Source organism: Pelodiscus sinensis, unplaced genomic scaffold (assembly GCF_049634645.1).
Source record: "Pelodiscus sinensis isolate JC-2024 unplaced genomic scaffold, ASM4963464v1 ctg53, whole genome shotgun sequence".
NCBI lineage: Eukaryota > Metazoa > Chordata > Testudines > Trionychidae > Pelodiscus > Pelodiscus sinensis.
This window is the reverse complement of record NW_027465900.1, coordinates 692417-711476: the sequence shown is the minus strand read 5'-3', so window position 1 is coordinate 711476 and position 19060 is coordinate 692417. Positions and strand designations below refer to the sequence as shown.

Sequence of the window (19060 nt, the reverse complement as noted above, 5' to 3'; positions counted from 1 at the left end):
CCCCCTGGTCTGCTGGGGGGGGCAATCAAAGCCGCTGGACCCCCCCAGCAGACCAGGGGGACAGGAGCAAAGCCGCCCAGGCTGCGGGGGTCCCGCTGCCTGGGCGGCTTTGCTCGGGTGTCCCTGGTCTGCTGTGGGGGTCCAGCGGCTTTGCTGGACCCCCCCAGCAGACCAGGGAGACCGGGAGAAGCTTTTCTTGCCCCAGAGGACATGGGCGGCGACCCGCCGCCCATGAGCTCCGGGGCGAGAAAAGCCTCGTTCGTAAGTGCGGATCCGACATAAGTCGGATCCGCGTAAGTCGGGGACTGCCTGTAGCAGGGGGACAGGGCGGGGCAGTGGGAGCTGGCTTAAAAGTTGACTGCCCCACGAGCACTGTCTTTGCAGAATTGGGGAGGGTTGGCAGGATGCCAGAACAGTCTTTGTCTGCTAGGAGCTTGGGCCCCCCGTAGACTGGAGCTGCCACTGCCCCACGCTGCTGCCTCTGTATTGGAGCAGCAGGCAGGAGCCGGTCTGTATGGGGAGCCGATTTTTAAACTGGCAACCCTCGCAGGCAGGCTCCCGCCTTCCACCCCGTGCTGCTGTGTCTGATACAGAAACTGCCTGTGCGCCTGGTCCTACTACATTTAAATTGCAGAGGCACAGCAGGGACAAAAATGTTCCTCTGCCCTATTGTGCTGAGCCACATGTGAAGACTAACCATATGGGCAAAAAGCAAAACTGACTATATAACAGGGCTGTTGCAGAAGGTAAAAGCTCTGGAAACCATAGATAATTTTCAGTTGTAGTAATCTTAATTCTTAATATTCAGTTTTTAAAAAGTATACACGCTTAAACTGAAAGTGCCCGTTCTAAATGGCATTAGAACAGACTTTATTTTTACTGTTACATTTGAATAACATATGTTTCTCATTCTTACAAGAAGTAATTCAGTTCCACAATTCACAAGTAATATTTTATAGATTAATGTTATCAGTTATAGTATGTACTGGAAACAAACTTGGAAACTAATAAGCTTAGTATGGTAAAACTATGAAGGAGTTGAAATGGATTTGAAATCTCAAATTTAATTACATTTTAATCAAATGCTCACAAAGTTACTTTTGATAGCATTGGTTATAAAATTGTTATGCAGCACACATCAAAACAGTGTTGATAGCCATGTGTATTTTAACACTGCATTCCAACTGCTAAAAATCGCCTTAAAACAACAACAAAAATTTGATACTTGTATAATATATTTGGCAGTCTTGTTGTTAAAGTGTGTAATAAGTAGTAATTTAGCTAATTAAAATCCAAAAAACTATTTGAATGTGGGTTTGTTTGTTTTTGTTTTTAAGCGTCTCAACAGATGAAACAAATTCTCCAGTATCTCCTTACAGCTGGCAGGTAAATATGTGCATGTAAAATTGTATAGTCTTTATTAGCCCTTGATAGTCATTTCATCCACAAATGAGCTACTGGTACAGCATAATTTGCACAGTGCTTGTGTGCCCAAATGTATTTGTTTACATGTACCAATAAACAAGTATTCATAATTGTGGTTGCAAATGTAAAGGTAATCTAAAAACATCCCTCTTAATGCAGACTTCATTTTGCATCACATTTTTAATACAGGTGGGTTTTTTTTCCAAACATTGCTTATTAATTTCAAGATCTTTGTACTGGTTTTAAGGCATTGTAGGTCTTCATTTCATCCTGCTTTATTCTTATATCGTTTCTTTGTCTTGTGTGTATCAGATTTTTCTGTTTTCTTAAGTTTTAAATATCTTGCTTTTTATGCTGAGGTAGGAAACACCAAAAGTCATGTGAAATATTTGTGATCAAACTCTGAATCTTTGGTTGTAGATTTCTATTAATTTTTTCTTCATTTTATGGTGCATCTAGGTGCAATACAAAGATTGATTTATATGCATTGTCCTTGTAGGTAAATATTTCCGTTTGCAGCAGCATCTTTCATCTGTAGTGGATATGAGAATATTTGATTTATTTAAATTCATTGATTTTACAACTAAGCCTCTTCTTGTCTCCTTCAAATCATCTTAATTTACATGTTATAAAGATGGATATTTCTATAGTGTCATCTATTTTCATACATTCCATTCTATGTAGGAGTCATAAGAAAATACTTAAAAAAAAAAATATCAATGGATAACTGAGTTGATGTGTGAAATTATTCACACCTCAATTTGTATACACAGTAGCTCACTGTGTGCTCAAATAGGGTAATCATACATGAATGGCTGGTCACAAATCTACCTTTCCATTTGCATGCCTGTTAGTGGTAAGTATATACTGTATAGTTTTGGCACATGCCTAATCTGTGAAAATGAGGCTCAATGTGGATAATCAAGAAAGCTGTGATTATTTTTTTTAATTAACAATTTTAGGTCATCATTAAATTTACTCTCCCCATATACAGTATAACTTACTTAGAATCTTAACTGCTAAAGACAGCACTTAATTCCACCAGTCTCTGGTACAGGTAAATGTAAGTGTTGTAAAACTAAAGTGTAACAGAGGCAAATAGGGCCCAAGATAAATAGTATTTCTATTTAAATCAATTTTGCTGTTCAGATTTGCCCCATAATGTAATTTCAGTATCCTCATAATCCGATGTTCTTTCTTAATGTTTAAATACGTGCTGTCTAAAACATTGTTGAACTTTGCAGCCCCTAGAAAATCAAAAGGAACTGACAGATGAGCAGCACTGGCCAGAAACGCAGCCTGTTATCTGGCAGAATGAAGAGAGGAGGAGGAGCAAACAAGTTAGAAAGGAATATTTCAAGGTATTGTTACACATTTTCTCATTTGTTGCCACTTTTCCATCTTTGAAGAACTAATGTTTCTAGTTACGACTTGAGCTCTTTTACTGTATCCTAAAGGAAGACAACATATTTAGCTTAATTATCAGCAGATGATAATTTGATAAAAAGTGATAATGTATCTTCTGGTTTACACTCTGCTGTAATTTGCAGATGTATGTATATCGTCTAACCAAATACATATTAACAAACAGTATTTTAAAGTACAGGCGACCCCCGCACTTATGGCCTATTTGGTTGCTGGAGAGCCATTGTAAAGTCGAACCCATTTTTCCCATAGACGCAATGATAAAAATGGGGGTTCCATTCCCGAAACTCTATTTCATGCTCTAAAAATGCCAACATTGACTATGGAAATGGAGGAAAAGTAAATAAAACTTTTCTAAAAGTGCACCAAAAGACTGAAAATAAAGTTTCAGAAAGATTGGATGGCTAACAGTTTGCAACTATCTTGAATTATACTTAGCCATCCAATCTTTCTCCTAAATTGGTAGCTGAAAACTTTATTTTCAGTCTTTTGGTGCGCTTTTAGAAACGTTTTAAAAACGTTTTTTTAATTATATTTTTGGTCTTTGGGAGGGGTTGCTGGGGGGGGGAGGGAGACAGGAGACTGAGCTGGCGGGGTGGGGCAGGACCCATGGGGAGTTGTAATTAGGCCTTGTGAGGGGGAGGGAGAGCCGCGGGGGTGGGGTGTTGGGATGCGGGTTGGTGAGGGCCACGAGCTGCATGGGTGCCAGGAGCCATGGGGTGGTGTCAGGACACGGCCTGGCAACTTGCTGGGGGGGGAAACTAGGGGGAGCCACAAGCTGCAGGGGCTCCAGGAGCTACTCGGTAACCTGCGGGGGAGCCGGGGGAGAGGGGGATGAAGCCTGCTGAGGGGGGGTGGCCTGGCGAAGGGGGCTGGGAAGCTGACCTGGCAGGGTGTGGCCTGCCAGGAGGACTGTGAGCCGCACGGTACAGAGGCAGGCAGGCCCACATGTAGGAGGTGGCGGGAGCGGCCTGCCTCATCACCAGCCTGCCAGTGTGGGGCGGGGGAGGGGCAGATGTCCTGTCACAGAGTCAGGTGGGGCTGCCTGCAGAAGCTGGGCAGCTTGCTGAGAGCCAGAGCGTGCGGGGGCCGCCTGCCTTGTCAAAGTAGCCAGGCGGCAGAGCACACCTGCTGCAGGAGCCAGAGCTGGCAGGACAGCCGGTGTATGCGCAGCAGGGGCAAGTCTAAGTTCCTATTACAGACGGACAAGAAGACTGTCTTAAAAATAGGTCGTAAATGCGGGGGGGCGTAAGTCAGGGGTCACCTGTATTGTGGTGTAGGCACGATCATTTCAAGTATTATGAGCTATATTTCCCTCTTGCAAAATACACAGGTTTTCTTGGGTAACTAAATAAAGGGGCTTGATGGCCTAGCTTCTCTTTTAACTTGCACCTGAGCTGTGTTCTCCATTTCAGTATGTTTAGGTTAATACATATGCTTCCAGGGCAATTTGACAGTACAGGAAATCTAGGAACACTACGCTGAGTGATGAAATGCTGCTTACTCTTACAGCAAATGTAAACTTAAAACTGTGTTCCGAAGGCAAAGAATAAAACCTAACACAGAATCCTCCCAAACATCCATCATTTCTTTTCATCTTACCCTCCGTCTCAGGCTTAAAACCACAAAAAATATGCAAAACTGTTTTAAAACAAATGTTTGTGCAATTTGTTGCTTTTTGCACAGTCTAAGAAAGGTATACAGGACATCTCAAATTGCCGTGTCCTGGAACTGTATGCTAATAACACGCTTAGGCTACATCTGCACTGCTCTGTTTTGCGCAATAAATATGCAAATGAGGCAAAGTGTGGAATATTTCCGTGTCTCATTTGCATAATTAATGAGTGGCTACTTTTTGCGCAAGAGGCTTTTGCACAAAAAGGAGCTGTCTACGCTGCTCCTTTTTGCGCAAAACCCCCCTCTTGCGCAAGAGCCGTTCTTCCACATTTATTTTCAGGAAGAACATGGTTGACTTAGTAACTGTCCTTTACTGCATTAACTGAGGGTGAGAGAGAGAGAGGAAATACTCTGAAATTAATTCAGTTTGTTTGCAATGTGTAGTAATGGTCACAAGATGTCAGTGTCTGCATGATGCAAAATAGGCATGAGATTGCAAGAAACAGAGCAGCTGTCATTTTTTTTTTACTTCTATAGATAATTGTGGTTTGTGACAAGCTTCAGCTTGTCTTATATTTATAGAATGGCCAGTTTTAACAATGTTACAGAAGACCTAAATAAACTGAGTCCAATAACACATTTCTTTGAATGCAGGTCCCTCTGTTTGTTCAACTGTGAATACATATGTGCTCCATCCTCCTCAGAATGGGGACTTACTGCACGTAGTGTCCATTCGTCCACATCTGCTCCCCTGTTCTTGTGCTGCCGCCGAGAATATGGGGGCGAGGGTGTGACGTAGCGTTGGTTCCTTGCTGGTTGCTATGCTGGGCAGTGGGCTGTGGGTGACCTCCACTGGCTGCTGGCTGTAGCATGGCCCAGCAGGGCAGGGGATGAGTCGTCATTCAAGGGGGCTCCGAACCTGTCGGACCAGTTATCTCCCAGGGAGCGGAACAATGGGAAGAAGGGGAGTGGAGCCCTGGCTGGGGGAAGGGAGGGACAGGGCTGGAAGTTAGTTGTTGGTTTCTGTCTGGTATCATGGAGGAGGCAGCTTAAGCTACAGGCTGAGATTTAGGGGCCCAGTCTCCCCCATCTCAAGGGGGGCTGAGGCATCCTAGGCCTGGCCTGTGACCAGATGACATCTGTGCTGTGCTGTATCCTGGAGAAGCAATAGACTCCCTCTATTCTACTGGCTGGTGGAGTCTGTTCGTGCCACTACGGGAGTGCAGGAGGCGGGGGACCCCAACGCGCCTTCACAGGGGGGCTGACTGACTGCTTCTCCAGTTCTTTCTTACCACTGCATGGCCTGAGTCAGACTCTTCCATTGTTCAGAGCTGATGCTTTTTTTTTTTTCATGTTGTTTATTGTTGTTCAGTGTTTACTAGTTAGTGTTGGATTCCACAGCAGGGAGATCCTTTCCAATTTCCAGACGTGGGTCTTAGATTACCTTTAGGATACCCGGTTTAAAAATCCCTGTCTTCTCTGCTCATTCCCTTTTGGCCTGCAACAATAACCATTACTGCTTCTACTGCCTTGGAGAAATTCGTATCTCCATTAAATGTAGTAGTTGCTGTGCTTTTCTGTGAGAATGTTGGCTTTGGAAGCACTTTATGGCGTGCAGCATCCCCAAACAGGCCCAGACTGGGGAGACCTTCCTTTCCATCATCCACAATTGTCAAGGATTGTGTCTCCTAATACTGTATGTGATTCCAGAGCAGAAGGGGAAGTCAGAGAAGGACTCTTCGGCTGGGCCCGCCGGTGAGAGTTAGGGGCACTCGGTTTTATATGTAAAGGCAGATCCTCTCCTAGATCTTCTAGGAGAAGAGATCCCTCCCTAGCCCTGTCCAAGTCACCCAACCCATAAGAATTTTGGCCCTCCTAAGTTGCGTTGGCATGTTGAGAAGAGCAGGACTCCCTTCATACCAGTTTTCTGAATTCCAACATTGTGTTGCCACCTAAAATGAAACACTGGGACACAAAGGACCGGGAACTGCCAATAATATTGAAAACTACAAAGTTCGAGACTAATTTACCAGTGGTGCCAACACCAACAGCATATGGAACACCACCATAAGGAACAGCAGTCTACACCTATTCTACTTGAAGGGAATGACAAGACACAAATTTTGAAGATGAATATGATTTATAGTGTTCTAGATGATACCTCCATCCAGCAAGTCCCACAATTATGCTTGTTAACAAGATGTATCCTTAGCAGGGGGAGAGACATAACTGCAGTAATCCAGGGGTCTGGGAGAAGTCTATCCCCTATTCAGATCGCTAGCTGCAGTCTCCTCTCAGCAGATCTGATGGCGCTGCTGATGGAGCTAGATCCAACTTTTTCATCTTCAGGATCGTTAGATGTACTACAGTGTAACCAGCTCCTCCCCCACTGAGATGGGTTCTTCTTCTCGGTACCAGTGCTACCCAGTGCCTTAGGGAGCACCACAGACCTCTTTCAACCCTTTACACGGCCTTATTGGAACCCTTAGACAAATACCTGGAAACCATCTCTTTCAAGCATGATTTTTCCGACCCTTCTGTTCTAAGAAGTGTGAATCCCCCTAAGCTCATGGAAGAAGGGGAAGATGAGCAGGATCCATCAGGGCCAGAGTTCTGATAGAGATATTGTCCTTGTGTCTTGATGTGGTAGATACTCTGGCCACTCCATTGCCACTGGCCAACTATTGAAGTTCCAGGAGCTAATAAGGGCAGTAGTAGAACAGCTCCAAATCTCCTTAGAGGAAGTCCAAGATCTTGAGTATAAGTTCCTTAGGTATCCTTCAATCGGCAGGCTCCTGTTGATTGATCTCCCAGTAAATGAAACCCAAACTAGGGAAATATACATAAACTAGGGGAAAACAGCCTTAATGGAGCTATTGTAAGGTGGGTGCAAAACTGTTTGGAAAACTGTTCCAAGAGAGTAGTTACCAGTGGCTCTCAATCAAGCTGAAAGGTCTTGATGGGAGTTCTCCTGGGCTTGCTTCTGCTCAATATCTTTATCAGTAATTTAGATAATGGCATAGAGCTCTTCTGGAACTGAGAGCAGAATGAGAAACTTGCAAAGCATTTCTGTTGTTCATACAATCCCAGCACTTTGATGACTGACAACATAGCTATAGGAAAAACTTAAACAACAACAAAAAGACTAGTAGCACCTTAGAGACTAACAAAACATGTAGATGGTGGTATGAGCTTTCTTGGGCACAGCCCACTTCTTCAGATGACAGGAGTATTAGAAGTCCAGATCCAAGAATAAATAAGGGAGGAGGGGATGGGAGGGAAGAAGGAAAAAAAAGGAGAGAAAGAAAAGGAGGGGGGGGGGAAAGAGGGGAGGAAGAAAAGAGAGACCAATGAGTAGATGAGCTTCAGGGGGTAGCTGAGCTAGTAGGAGGGGGGGGGGGGAAGAGGGGAGGAAGAAAAGAGAGACCAATGAGTAGATGAGCTTCAGGGGGTAGCTGAGCTAGTCTGTAACAGAAAAACTTAAAAAACAAATAGTCTAGTAGCACCTTAAAGACTAAATAGTTACAAGAAGCTGAGGGTAACCATTAGCACCTCCATTGTTTGGTTGATATCTGATTTGTGTTGTGGCCTGGTAATCACGACATATTCATAGACCGCCTTATTTTGGTCTATGAATATGATATTCGTTTTAGTTAAGTAATAGTTTTATGTTCTTCTATCTTTTAGTATTGATTTGAAATATGCTGTTAACACAAGGGGCCTACAGAATCCAGATTCTGTAAGATGGCTGATGGCAATAAGACAGAGCCGGCCCAAGGTATGGGCTGACCAGGCTACCGCCCGGGACACCCCATTGTAAGGGGCACCGTGCGGGGCTGCCGGTCCGCACGCTTGGGGGTGGGGCTGGCCCTACAATAAGATATAAGTGGGGAACAATATGCTTTGTGCTTATAATTTTCCATAAAGGGGTGAAGCAAGAGTCTGCTGTCAGGGCAAGTTTTATTTTTTGAGCCTTACCCGGAATTTATGGTATAAATCTGGTAGCATGGCAGTTATGGGTGTTTCATCTCTTGGCGCAATTCAAACAGATGAAACCTTGTTAACCTTAGTTTCCGTATAGTTGCCCACCTTTTATGTGTGGTATAGGGGCAGCATCCAAGAAAGCCATCTGGCACCCATAATGAATATTCATTAGATACCCAGAGATTTCTTTCAATTAAAGGTGGTACCCTCAGAAATCTTGGGGTGTTAAGCCCTGTTATGGAAAAAGGGTGGTATATCCGGTATGCTTTGGTGCCCAAAAAGGTATTTAGGCCAAGGGGTTTAAAGAGAACGAAGCTGCAATCTGATACTTCGCGGAAAGAAAGCAATCCGTCCTGGGTCATGTAAATACAAGGTTAGAGAAACTTAGAACTTATTTCTATTCCTCTCTTTTGTAACGGCTTCTTTCCCTTTTTCTTGTTTAAGTCTGCTTATAGGAATCCTACCAACGCTTGCTCCCAGGTCTCCAGGGGATGGGAAGCCACCCTTCTCCATTCAATCTTGGGATCCTTGTGTGTGTAGGAATTATTATTATTACTATTATTATCGTTACTTTTGTATACTTAGATAAGTTTGGGATTAATTGTGTTAATGAAATCTTGGGAAGGAATTCAAGTGATTTGTGTTCTTGCTGTAGTGTTTGCTGTGGTGATCATAATCATTATTCCACTAGCAATAAAACTGTTTTCTATTTCATTCCCTGAGTTGAGGTGTGGTTGTTGTCCATTGCCTGTTGACCCTCAAGAGGAGGAGCCTTGTGGTTCCACAGAATTGTAATCTGAGAGAGAGGATGAACTTAGATCTACTCTGATCAGATTGGCGAGCCTTATCCATCCAAAATTTCACAAAACTCTTTCACAGGCTACAGAGTCCATTAATTTTTTCCCATGGAGACTGTCCAATTTGGCCAGTATACATAGCAGTGGGGGCATTGCTGGCATTTGATGGCATAGATCACATTAATGAATGTGCAGTTAAATGAGCCTCTGATTTGGTGGCTGCTATGGTTGGGTCCAGTGATGAAATCGCTGGTGTAGATGTGCGGGCAAAGTTGGCACTGGGGCTGATTGCAGGGATGGGTTCCTGGATGCTTATGATGTAGCTTGTTGTGTGGTTATTGGAAAGAATTTGTTTGAGGTTAGGGGGTTGTCTAAAAGTGAAGATTGGCCTTTCCCCCAAGGCCTCTGAGAGTAAGGGGTCATTTTCCAGCATAGGTTGTAGATCATTGATAATGCTTTGGAGGGGTTTAAGTTGTGGACTGTAGGTGATAAGTGGAATTCTGTTTTCTCCTCTTGGTCTGTCTTGAAGTAGTTCATGTCTGGGTACCTTTTTGGCTCTATAGCTATAGGTTGAACCTCTCTCGTCTGGCACCCTCGGGACCAGACCAGTTCCAAACAAGAGAGTTTTCTGGACCATGGGAGGTCAGTGTTTTCTAGCAGCATGATAACACTTGCACTGCCTACTGTGCTTTTAGGGGTACATTAGAGCTAAATAACAGCATGGAACACTGAGAGCCAGGACTGGTGGCTGTAAAAAGAAACTTTACGGGGCCATGGGAGACTTGGCGACATCCATGGAAAGTGGACATCTTGCTAACTAAAATCATTCTAGACAACAGAGGTTTCTGGATGAGAGAGGTTCAGCCTGTACTGTTTTCTGTATAAAGCTGGGAGAGGCATGGTGCATTCCCCTATGTATAAAAGTGGTCAACTTACACAACTTTTGGTATTTACAGAAACGTGTCACTATCAGCCATGTACCTCCTGGGCACTGAGAATTTGGGGAGGATAGCTTATGCAGGAATTTTGCCGCCAGTGATGAGTGGGAATTACACAATTCAGTAGTAAACAGCATCCCCACTCAGAGGGGAACACCTGCTTGAGACCTCTTTGCCTTTCAAGGAAACAGGCAGTGCAACATATACTGCTCTGGGGACCACAAGGTCAGTGTCCTAGAGATGATGACCTCCTCTTGCCTTGGACAGATGACTTCAGCTGAGCCTTCTACCTTGTCCCGTTACTACCATAGGTTCTACTGATGATTCAACTAGACAAAGCAGAACTCATCCTCATTACTCCCAGAGAACTCAGACAGGTCTGATTTCCTGGCCTCCCACACGACATCCTGTTGACCCAGAAAAATGGACGTCAGGCATCACAGCCCCAGTGCTGTTCATCTCATGGCTTGGAATATGGATGTACATTGAGCCTAGTGTGTTCCTGCACTGAAGCTGAGCAAAGCATTCCTAATAACGATCAAAAAGTCTTCACGCAGAAATGTTACCTAGCCAAGCTGAAACATTTCTGTCTGAACCCAGCAAAACCATACATTTAAAAGAACTCCACTTACAGCAAGGCAAGTAATTTCCCTTGCATAACTTAGATGTGTTTGTCATGCTGCAGCTGTCTGCCTTCATTCTCAAAAATCTAGAGCGAAAATAAGAATATTGCTTGAAATTCTACTGTGGTTTTTCCCTACAATCCCTGAGAAAGTTAACTATGTTCCTAGAAGCGCATCTGACAGTTTACAACAACAAAGCTACATGACCACATCCCTCCTTCCACTATATTTTAAATTTCATCACCCAATTAGTCAATACGACACCTTTTTAGAGATGCTTTTAATTCTTGAAGAAAAGCCGAAGACATTCACTTACCTCATTCAAACAAATTAAATTCATTATCGTATTGGTGAAGGTGAGATTATCACCAGTGATTGCTGTTACCATTGAGAGGCATACTTCTGATTGCCAGCACGATCAGTGGCCAGATAAGACCCCAGTTCTGAGATGTGTGTTGGGAACTGTAGTTTCAGTCATGCGGTGTTGAGTCATGAATGATTTATCTAAAATAAATAGTCATGTATACTGACAGCAAAAATTATGATGTGGTTAATGTGGTTGGCAGAAGCATTGAAGGAATGAGTGCAATATTTTATATTTAAGCTTTCCTGCTTTGTGGTGAGAAAAAGTAGACAAGCATTAAAGCGACGAAGAAAGCTGCAAGAGACTATGGGTTTTAATAGCTGCCCAAATGTCTGTTGGAAATAGTTTGCTGTATAATTCTTCCAAAACTGCCACAGACTAAAGAGACTATCTTAAAGATGCAAATCAGTTTGCAGTAAGGGACATCGCAGAGTAGGAAAAATGTATCTGAAGTAAGGCCTTGCAAATATACTCTCCCATTACCCTCACATCATAAATACATTGAGAACAATAAGGATAGGGAACTGTTTCCTAGTATCAGCATGCCTCTCATTGTGGTGCTTAGACTAAAGCCTTGTCTACAGCTAAACCAGTTATATCTTCTAGAAAGGACTTTTGCTATTAGAGCGTATAGCAGTTTTGTGAGCAAAATAAACATACAGCCAAAAGCACTTCTTTAATGCTGTAGCTGTCTGTAAATATCTTAGTTCCAGTGATATGAAAGCCTGTTAATCCAGCCTGTCTTATTTTGCTATACCAGAGAAAGCTAGGTTAGCCATGCACATTACTTTTGAATTTGTGCTCAACTTACACATCCCCATGCTTTCATACCGTGATCTGTGCCTATTTGTCCTGTTCTCTGCACATGTAGTTGATTCCATTCTGTCTACTTGATTATCCTGATATGTCTTCTCACATGATTTCATTATCATAGAACACTAGAACTGGAAGGGATCTCGAGAGATCGAGTCCAGTCCCCTGCCCTCACAGCAGGACCCAGCATGGTCTAGGCCAGTGGTCCCCAACCTTTTGAGGTTGTCGGGTGCCAGGGGGCGTGGCCGTTCGCCCGCCGGGCGCCAGGGGGCAGGGACACTTGCGCACCCGGGGGCGCCCCCCCAGCCGCATACCTGGGGCCGGGGCCCCCCCCCATAGCCACGCGGCCGGGGCCCCCTCCAAGGGCCGTGCGCCATGTGCCCGGGGGGGACCATGGGTCTAGGCAATCCCTGATAGATGTCTGTCTAACCAGCTCTTAAATATCTCCAGAGATGGAGATTCCACAACCTCCCTAGGCAACTTATACCAGAGTTTAACCACCCTGACGTTTAGGAAACTTTTCCTAATGTCCAACCTAAACCTCCCTTGCTGCAGTTTAAGCCCATTGCTTCTTGTCCTGTCCTCAGAGGCCAAGGAGAACAATTTTTCTCTCTCCTCCTCCTTTTAGCACCCTTTTAGATACCTGAAAATCGCTATCATGTCCCCTCTATCTTTTCCTTTCCAAACTAAACAAGCCCAGATCTTTCAGTCTTCCTTCATAGGCCATGTTCTCTAGACCTTTAATCATTCTTGTTTCTCTTCTCTGGACCTCCTCCAATTTCTGCACATCTTCCTTGAAATGTGGTGCCCAGAACTGGACACAATACTCCAACTGAGGCCTAATCAGCACAGAGCAGAGCGGAAGAATGACTTCTCATGTCTTGCTCACAACACTCCTGTTTGTGCGCTCTTTTTTTGCAACAGCGTCACACTGTTAGCATTGTGTGTGTGCTAAAGAGTGTGGCAGGTAACAGCTGATCAACACACATCAAGCTTTGGAGTTCAGGTCTGGGCTGCCTCAGACAGTGCTGGGTCTAGGTTTGCGTGCCAGAACTAAGAACAGGGATGCTATCTCCTGTTTCCATAGGACCTGGTCCTCATTCAATGCACAGGATGGACCTTGTGGGGATGAACCCGGTTATCTAGTGAAGAGGCTGTTGTCTGTACGTCCCATGCTTCATTTGTTTCAGAAGTTGAGAGGTGTATATTGAATGAGGCAGACACTTGCACAAATAATGTGGCAGTTGAATTCATAATTAAGGCAGTTGAATTCTGCTCTTTAAAATGTAATGGTTACCGGCCTTTGACTAAAGGATGTCTAGTTACATATAATGATACTTTATCGTGGGCTAGGATCATTTTCAATATCAAGTACCTCTCTTCAGCCCCAGGGTGTTCTTAAAGGTAGTAATGAGGATGTTGGCTGCGTGTGTGTTCTTTCAGTGTGCTGTCCAGGCTCTGTGCAGATGGCATGTACAGCAAACCTCAGTAGATCTGCCCAATAAGACCACAGCATTTGGCTCAGTAGCAAAGGCACATGGCCAGGATTATTGCCGATAAAGCACAATTCTAGCTCCCTGAATCAATGTCTACAGTTACACTAGCACATGATTGCCCATAACAATGGACCGGCTCAGTCAGTGGCGAGACTTTCCAGACAAAGGCACTTCCTCTAAGATCCGTCTTTACACACCTCCAGAAGACTTACCCTGCATTGCTCAGGTCCTTAACTCAAATAAGTTGTTTTTCATTTTCTTCATTTAAATCATTATTCTGAGATGAAGGTGGGGAGGAGGGGTTCAGTCTGCAGGCTGCCTTGGGGAGAGAGGACAACCCCAGCCCTTAATCACCACAGTAGCTTGGGGCCAGGTGAGAAGCACCTCTCCATGGTCGCTGCAGCTCCAGCGGGCACAGCCAGGTAAGGGTTCATGTCTTCCAGTTAGGGGACAGACAGGCAAACAGACCAACTCTCTGAAATATATAGAAGTTCCCCATCTCTGGGCTCTCTCCCTCCCTCCCCCTGTGGTCATTGTACAGTATAACTCTCTCCTACCAGACCCCTTCCTTCCCATTTTATGAAAAACAATCTAATTCCATTCCAGGCACATCCCATTGCCTTGGCGCAACCAAACCTTTACCTTGCTTTAAAATATTAGAGGAAACTGCATACCACATTTGGAAGTCCTATCTTCTCCATTTAGGAAGAGTTCTTGAACAAACGTACTCATGGACGGACAGACACTGTCGTGTGGTTTGATTTATTTTAGATCTAAGAAAAACCAGGACACTCCAGGGCTACTTTCTCACTTTCTTATTTATTGCAAGCTTTAAGCAGTTAATACAGTTGTTTAAGTTTTACAAGCCTTAGAAACAATTACCATAGAAGTAAAAGCTTAAATATTATACATTCTAAAGCAACTAATAAAAGCAAATGCAAAGTAATGCAAAAGCAGTTAATAGAAGATCTACTATAATACAGTCATAAAGCCTAGTTCACTCACACTTCAGCCGTATGCTACCTGCAGTACCAGGCAGGAGGTCCTGGTTCCTTTTCTTCCCACACAATGGCAATGTCATGCTCTGGGTTGCTGGTGTGAAGGGTCTGTTACTTCTAGTTGCATCCAGCAGGACCTGTGGGTCAGTCCTGCCCATTCCCTCCCTTCGATTGTTCTTACTAAGCCCAATTTATAGCAAAGCCAGACTTGGTCATTCTAATATATTTACCAATTGATTATGTATTGTTGGATACATAAAATGCCCAATACCCCTCTTTGGGGTACATCCCGCTACTCAGGATGTTACTTAAAACTGTGCGTGGTTGACAGTTTCATGGCTGCATCTGTACTTTTTGCTTATCAGAAACAGAAGTACCAGTACAAGGTGCTTGTTGTGTGTTCTTGACGTGGTCATGCGTTCCATGCTTAATCTGCATTTGTTATTGAAAACATTCCTTCCTCACAGCTTCTCCCTCCCACACCATGCCTGTGTGCTATGTGCACCAGACTTGAGACAGGCCTGAGTGTTGCTTTTAGGGATCCGCGCTCTGGACAAGGCAGACATCACCAGTTATTGCCAGGGCAGGGTAGTCTAGGCCCCCCTGCAGACACACCCACATCTCAGTGGTGGCAGATGGCTGAATGAGGAGCAATGGTCTCAAGCTGCTGTGGGGAAGATCCAGGTTGGATATTAGGAAAACTATTTCCCTTGAAGGGTGGTGAAGCACTGGGATGGGTTCCCTAGGGAGGGGGTGGAATCTCCATCCCTAGAGATTTTGAAGTTCCAGTTTGACAAAGCCCTGGCTGGGATGATTGAGTTGGGGTCCTGCTTTGGGCAGGGGGCTGGACTCGACCTCCGAAGGTCTCTGCCCGCCCTGGGGTTCTATGATTCTGGGGTGGGGGGTTGTACCCTTGCATCATCTTTTGGGGGGGAGTGTTAATACCATACTTGGTATTGGGGTGTTCTGGTGCCGTCCCTCTGGAATGTGCTTATGTAAATGTCCTGTGTTTAGCATTTCGTGGGACTGTGCATGGTTTTGCAATACCAGCCCTGTTTGTGCCAGAGTCTGTGAGGCCACACACAGGCAAAGCTTGACCTTTGCTAACTGTGTTTTATATTTGTAACGCTTGGCCACTGCTTTTGTTCAAGTCTAAGGCCTCATAATGAGTCTCTGATGCAAGACCTCTTGCCTCAGGGTCTATTTCTACTATAAGTGGCAGTGGCTGCTTATCTTCAGCAAGAAGCAATGTAGTCTTCCTGTGTCTGAAAAGCCAAGGTCCAGTCTCACAAACCAGTATTAATTTCAATCCAGACAGCTCTTTCTTCCAGAACCGGCACTCCAGGTAAATGTAAAGGTATCCAAATTAGCCCACTTCAGTTCTGATGCCTTGTCAAGTGTAAATAAGAGTCATTTACAGATCATGTGTCTTGCATGTTTTAGATCAGACCCTTTCCCTGTACTCCAAAGCTATAAAATTATGGAATTGCTGTATAGCTGGCCAGATTCAGATCTCAGCTGCTTTCCTGGAATCCAAACCTATTGCTCAGCAGTGGCTCCTCCCAGGACTACAAATGGGAGTTGGACTCTCAAATCCTTCATGGAATATCCCAGAGGTGGGGGCTGCTTCTTATGGACCTGTACACCACATCCACCAACAAGAAGTTCCCATTGGAAGCAAGACTGAAGGGAAAAACAACTGAGGAGAGTTGCAAGTATTTCAAAGGGATGTTGTTAAGGGCCCAAAAGCAAACAATTCCGCTGTGTAGGAAAGATAGAAAATATGGCAAAAGACCAGCTTGGCTTAACAAGGAGATCTTGCATGATCTCAAAATAAAAAAGGAGTCTCATAAAAAATGGAAACTAGGACAAATAACAAAGGATGAATATAGGCAAGCAACACGGGAATGCAGGGGCAAGATTAGAAAGGCAAAGGCACAAAATGAGATCAAACTAGCTACAGGCATAAAGGGAAACAAGTTGTTGTTAACGGTTCTAAATCCTGCTGGAAAGGGATAACAAGTGGAGTTCCGCAAGGGTCTGTTTTGGGACCCGTACTGTTCAATATCTTCATCAATGATGTAGATATTGGGATAGAGAGTACGCTTATTAAGTTTGCAGATGATACCAAACTGGGTGGGGTTGCAACTTCTTTGGAGGATAGGGACATAATTCAAAATGACCTTAGCAAGTTAGAGAAATGGTCAGAGGTAAACAGGATGAGGTTTAATAAAGAGAAATGCAAAGTGCTCCACTTAGGAAGGAACAATCAGTTCCATACATACAAGATGGGAAGCGACTGTCTAGGAAGGAGCATGGCGGAAAGGGATCTAGGGGTCATAGTGGACCAGAAGTTGAATATGAGTCAACAGTGTGATGCTGCTGCAAAAAAAGCAAATATGATTCTAGGTTGTATCAACAGGTGTGTTGTAAGCAAAACTCGTGAAGTCATTCTGCCGCTCTACTCTGCACTAGTTAGGCCTCAGCTGGAGCACTGTGTCCAGTTCTGGGCGCCACATTTCAAGAAAGATGTGGAGAAATTGGAAAGGGTATAGAGAAGAGCGACAAGAATGATTAAAGGTTTAGAGAACATGACCTATAAAGCCAGGCTTCATGAACTGGGCTTGTTTAGTTTGGAAAAAAGAAGATTAAGGGGGGACATGATAGCGGTTTTCAAATATCTAAAAGGGTGTCACAAGGAGGAAGGAGAAAATTTGTTCCTCTCGGTTACTGAGGACAGGACAAGGAGTAATGGGCTTAAAGTGCAGCAGGGGAGGTTTAGATTGGACATTAGGAAAAAATTCCTAACTGTCAGGGTGGTCAAATATTGGAATAAATTGCCAAGGGAGGTGGTGGAATCTCCCTCTCTGGAGATATTTAAGAACAGGTTAGATAGACATCTGTCAGGGATGGTGTAGACGGAGCTTGGTCCTGCCTTGAGGGCGGGGGGCTGGACTCGATGACCTCTCGAGGTCCCTTCCAGTCCTATGATTCTATGATTATTTTCCTGAAGAGGATGTCTGAGTCACCTTCTTTGGAAGACACCTTTCTGCTTCATTGAGCAGAAGACCCGTTCTACATATTCACTCCAAAACTATTAATTGTAAGGGTGATGAGGCAGAACAAGGCCAGGGTTACCAGCCGAAGCACAGATGTTATCTTTACCTGCTTCCCTTTTGAGTCTGACTGGCACTCAAGCTTACAGCAGTCCCAGGATGCAGCTCTTGTGCTTCACCCCAGCCTAGAAGTCCTCCGTCTCTTAGATGGGGCATGGGATTAGGCTCCAGCAGCTCGACAGTAGACTGCATAATATTAAAGAGGAAGGCGCTAACGCTAATAACTTCAGAAAAGGAAGAAGTTCAACCACTGGTGTCACAGCCACTGCCTTTTGCCTTTATTTAGTCCTCCCTCTGTCATCTGTTATCTGCTGGATTAAAAAAATCAGGCTTATCAATCAGCTCTGTTAAAATTCATCTCACTGCAATACCAGCTGTTCATTCTCCACCATTGTTGTGCATCTGATGTCCTTGAGATTTATTCAGGGTCTGGGGAATCTTTACCCACAGGTTAAGAATCTTGCTCAGTCTTCAAATCTCAACTGGGTACTTGGGTACCTTATGGGACCTCCATTTAATCTGTGGTGACCTGCTCCTTGCTTCACTTACTAGGAAAGTTCATCTTCATAGATATCTATCACATCAGTCCGAAAGCTAGAGAAATCAGAGCCTTCTTGGTAGACTCCTGCATTATTCAAGGGCAAGGTCTCTGTGTGACTGCACCCAAAGATCTTATCGGAAGTGCTGCTGAACTTCCATTTTAAGCAGTCTTAACCAGTGTTTTTTCCCTAAACCACATGCATCTCCGCTGATTTCCCTTTATATGTTAGCAGTATGATGGAGGTTAGCTTTTTATATGGATAAGAATATCTAATTTTGGCAGCCACCTAGACTCTCTAATGCATGATCTCTTAGTGGATGGGTCTCTGGCTAGATTAGTGCTGGCTATGATGCAGCTGGTGCTTTGTCCCCCTACAGGACTATAGCGCACTACAAGATCACAAGCAGCTCCACAGCATAACTCAGAAATATTCCAGTTGAGAGATGCAGAGGTGCCACCTTTCTTCTAAACCCTACGCTGTCAGGTCTGCTGCAGCGCTTGGTGCTCTTGTACTGTCTGTGGCCTGGGACTTGATTCCAGAGGTCGCTCACTCCGTCTCATGGAGCATGCTGCTCCGGAGTCAACGGACACAAAGTACCCATAAGGATAGTACTCAAAGAAGTAAAGCTGTGCAGTAACTGGTGTCCTTCGAGATGTGTGTTCCTACGGGGCTTCACTACTGCCTTCCTTCCCCATTGCTTCAGGTTGTTTTGCTTGAATGTGCAGTTTTCCCCTGCAGCCCTGTGTGCCCTCAGAGTGTGGCATGAGATTGAACCGTCTATGATCAGGCCAAATGGATACTATTGATGGAAAATCTCTGATGAGGACATATGCACCTGCTGTGGCGCACCTTAAGGGAGGGACAGCTCAAGGAACCAGGTATTGCACAGGGTGAGAAAACATTTGCTTCTACTTCAGTAGCA

General features: G+C 44.4%; 1 protein-coding gene across 2 annotated transcripts in view; it reads left to right on the top strand.

Annotated features, from left to right (window-relative positions):
- LOC142824386 (leucine-rich repeat and calponin homology domain-containing protein 2-like) overlaps positions 1 to 19060 on the top strand; it is a 50163-nt gene that overhangs the window by 8867 nt on the left and 22236 nt on the right. For both annotated transcript variants that reach the window (XM_075916249.1, XM_075916250.1), the window contains 2 exons: positions 1338 to 1386; positions 2670 to 2786. In XM_075916249.1, the coding sequence (XP_075772364.1) occupies positions 1338 to 1386; positions 2670 to 2786 (166 nt within the window). The remainder of the gene's footprint in view (positions 1 to 1337; positions 1387 to 2669; positions 2787 to 19060) is intronic.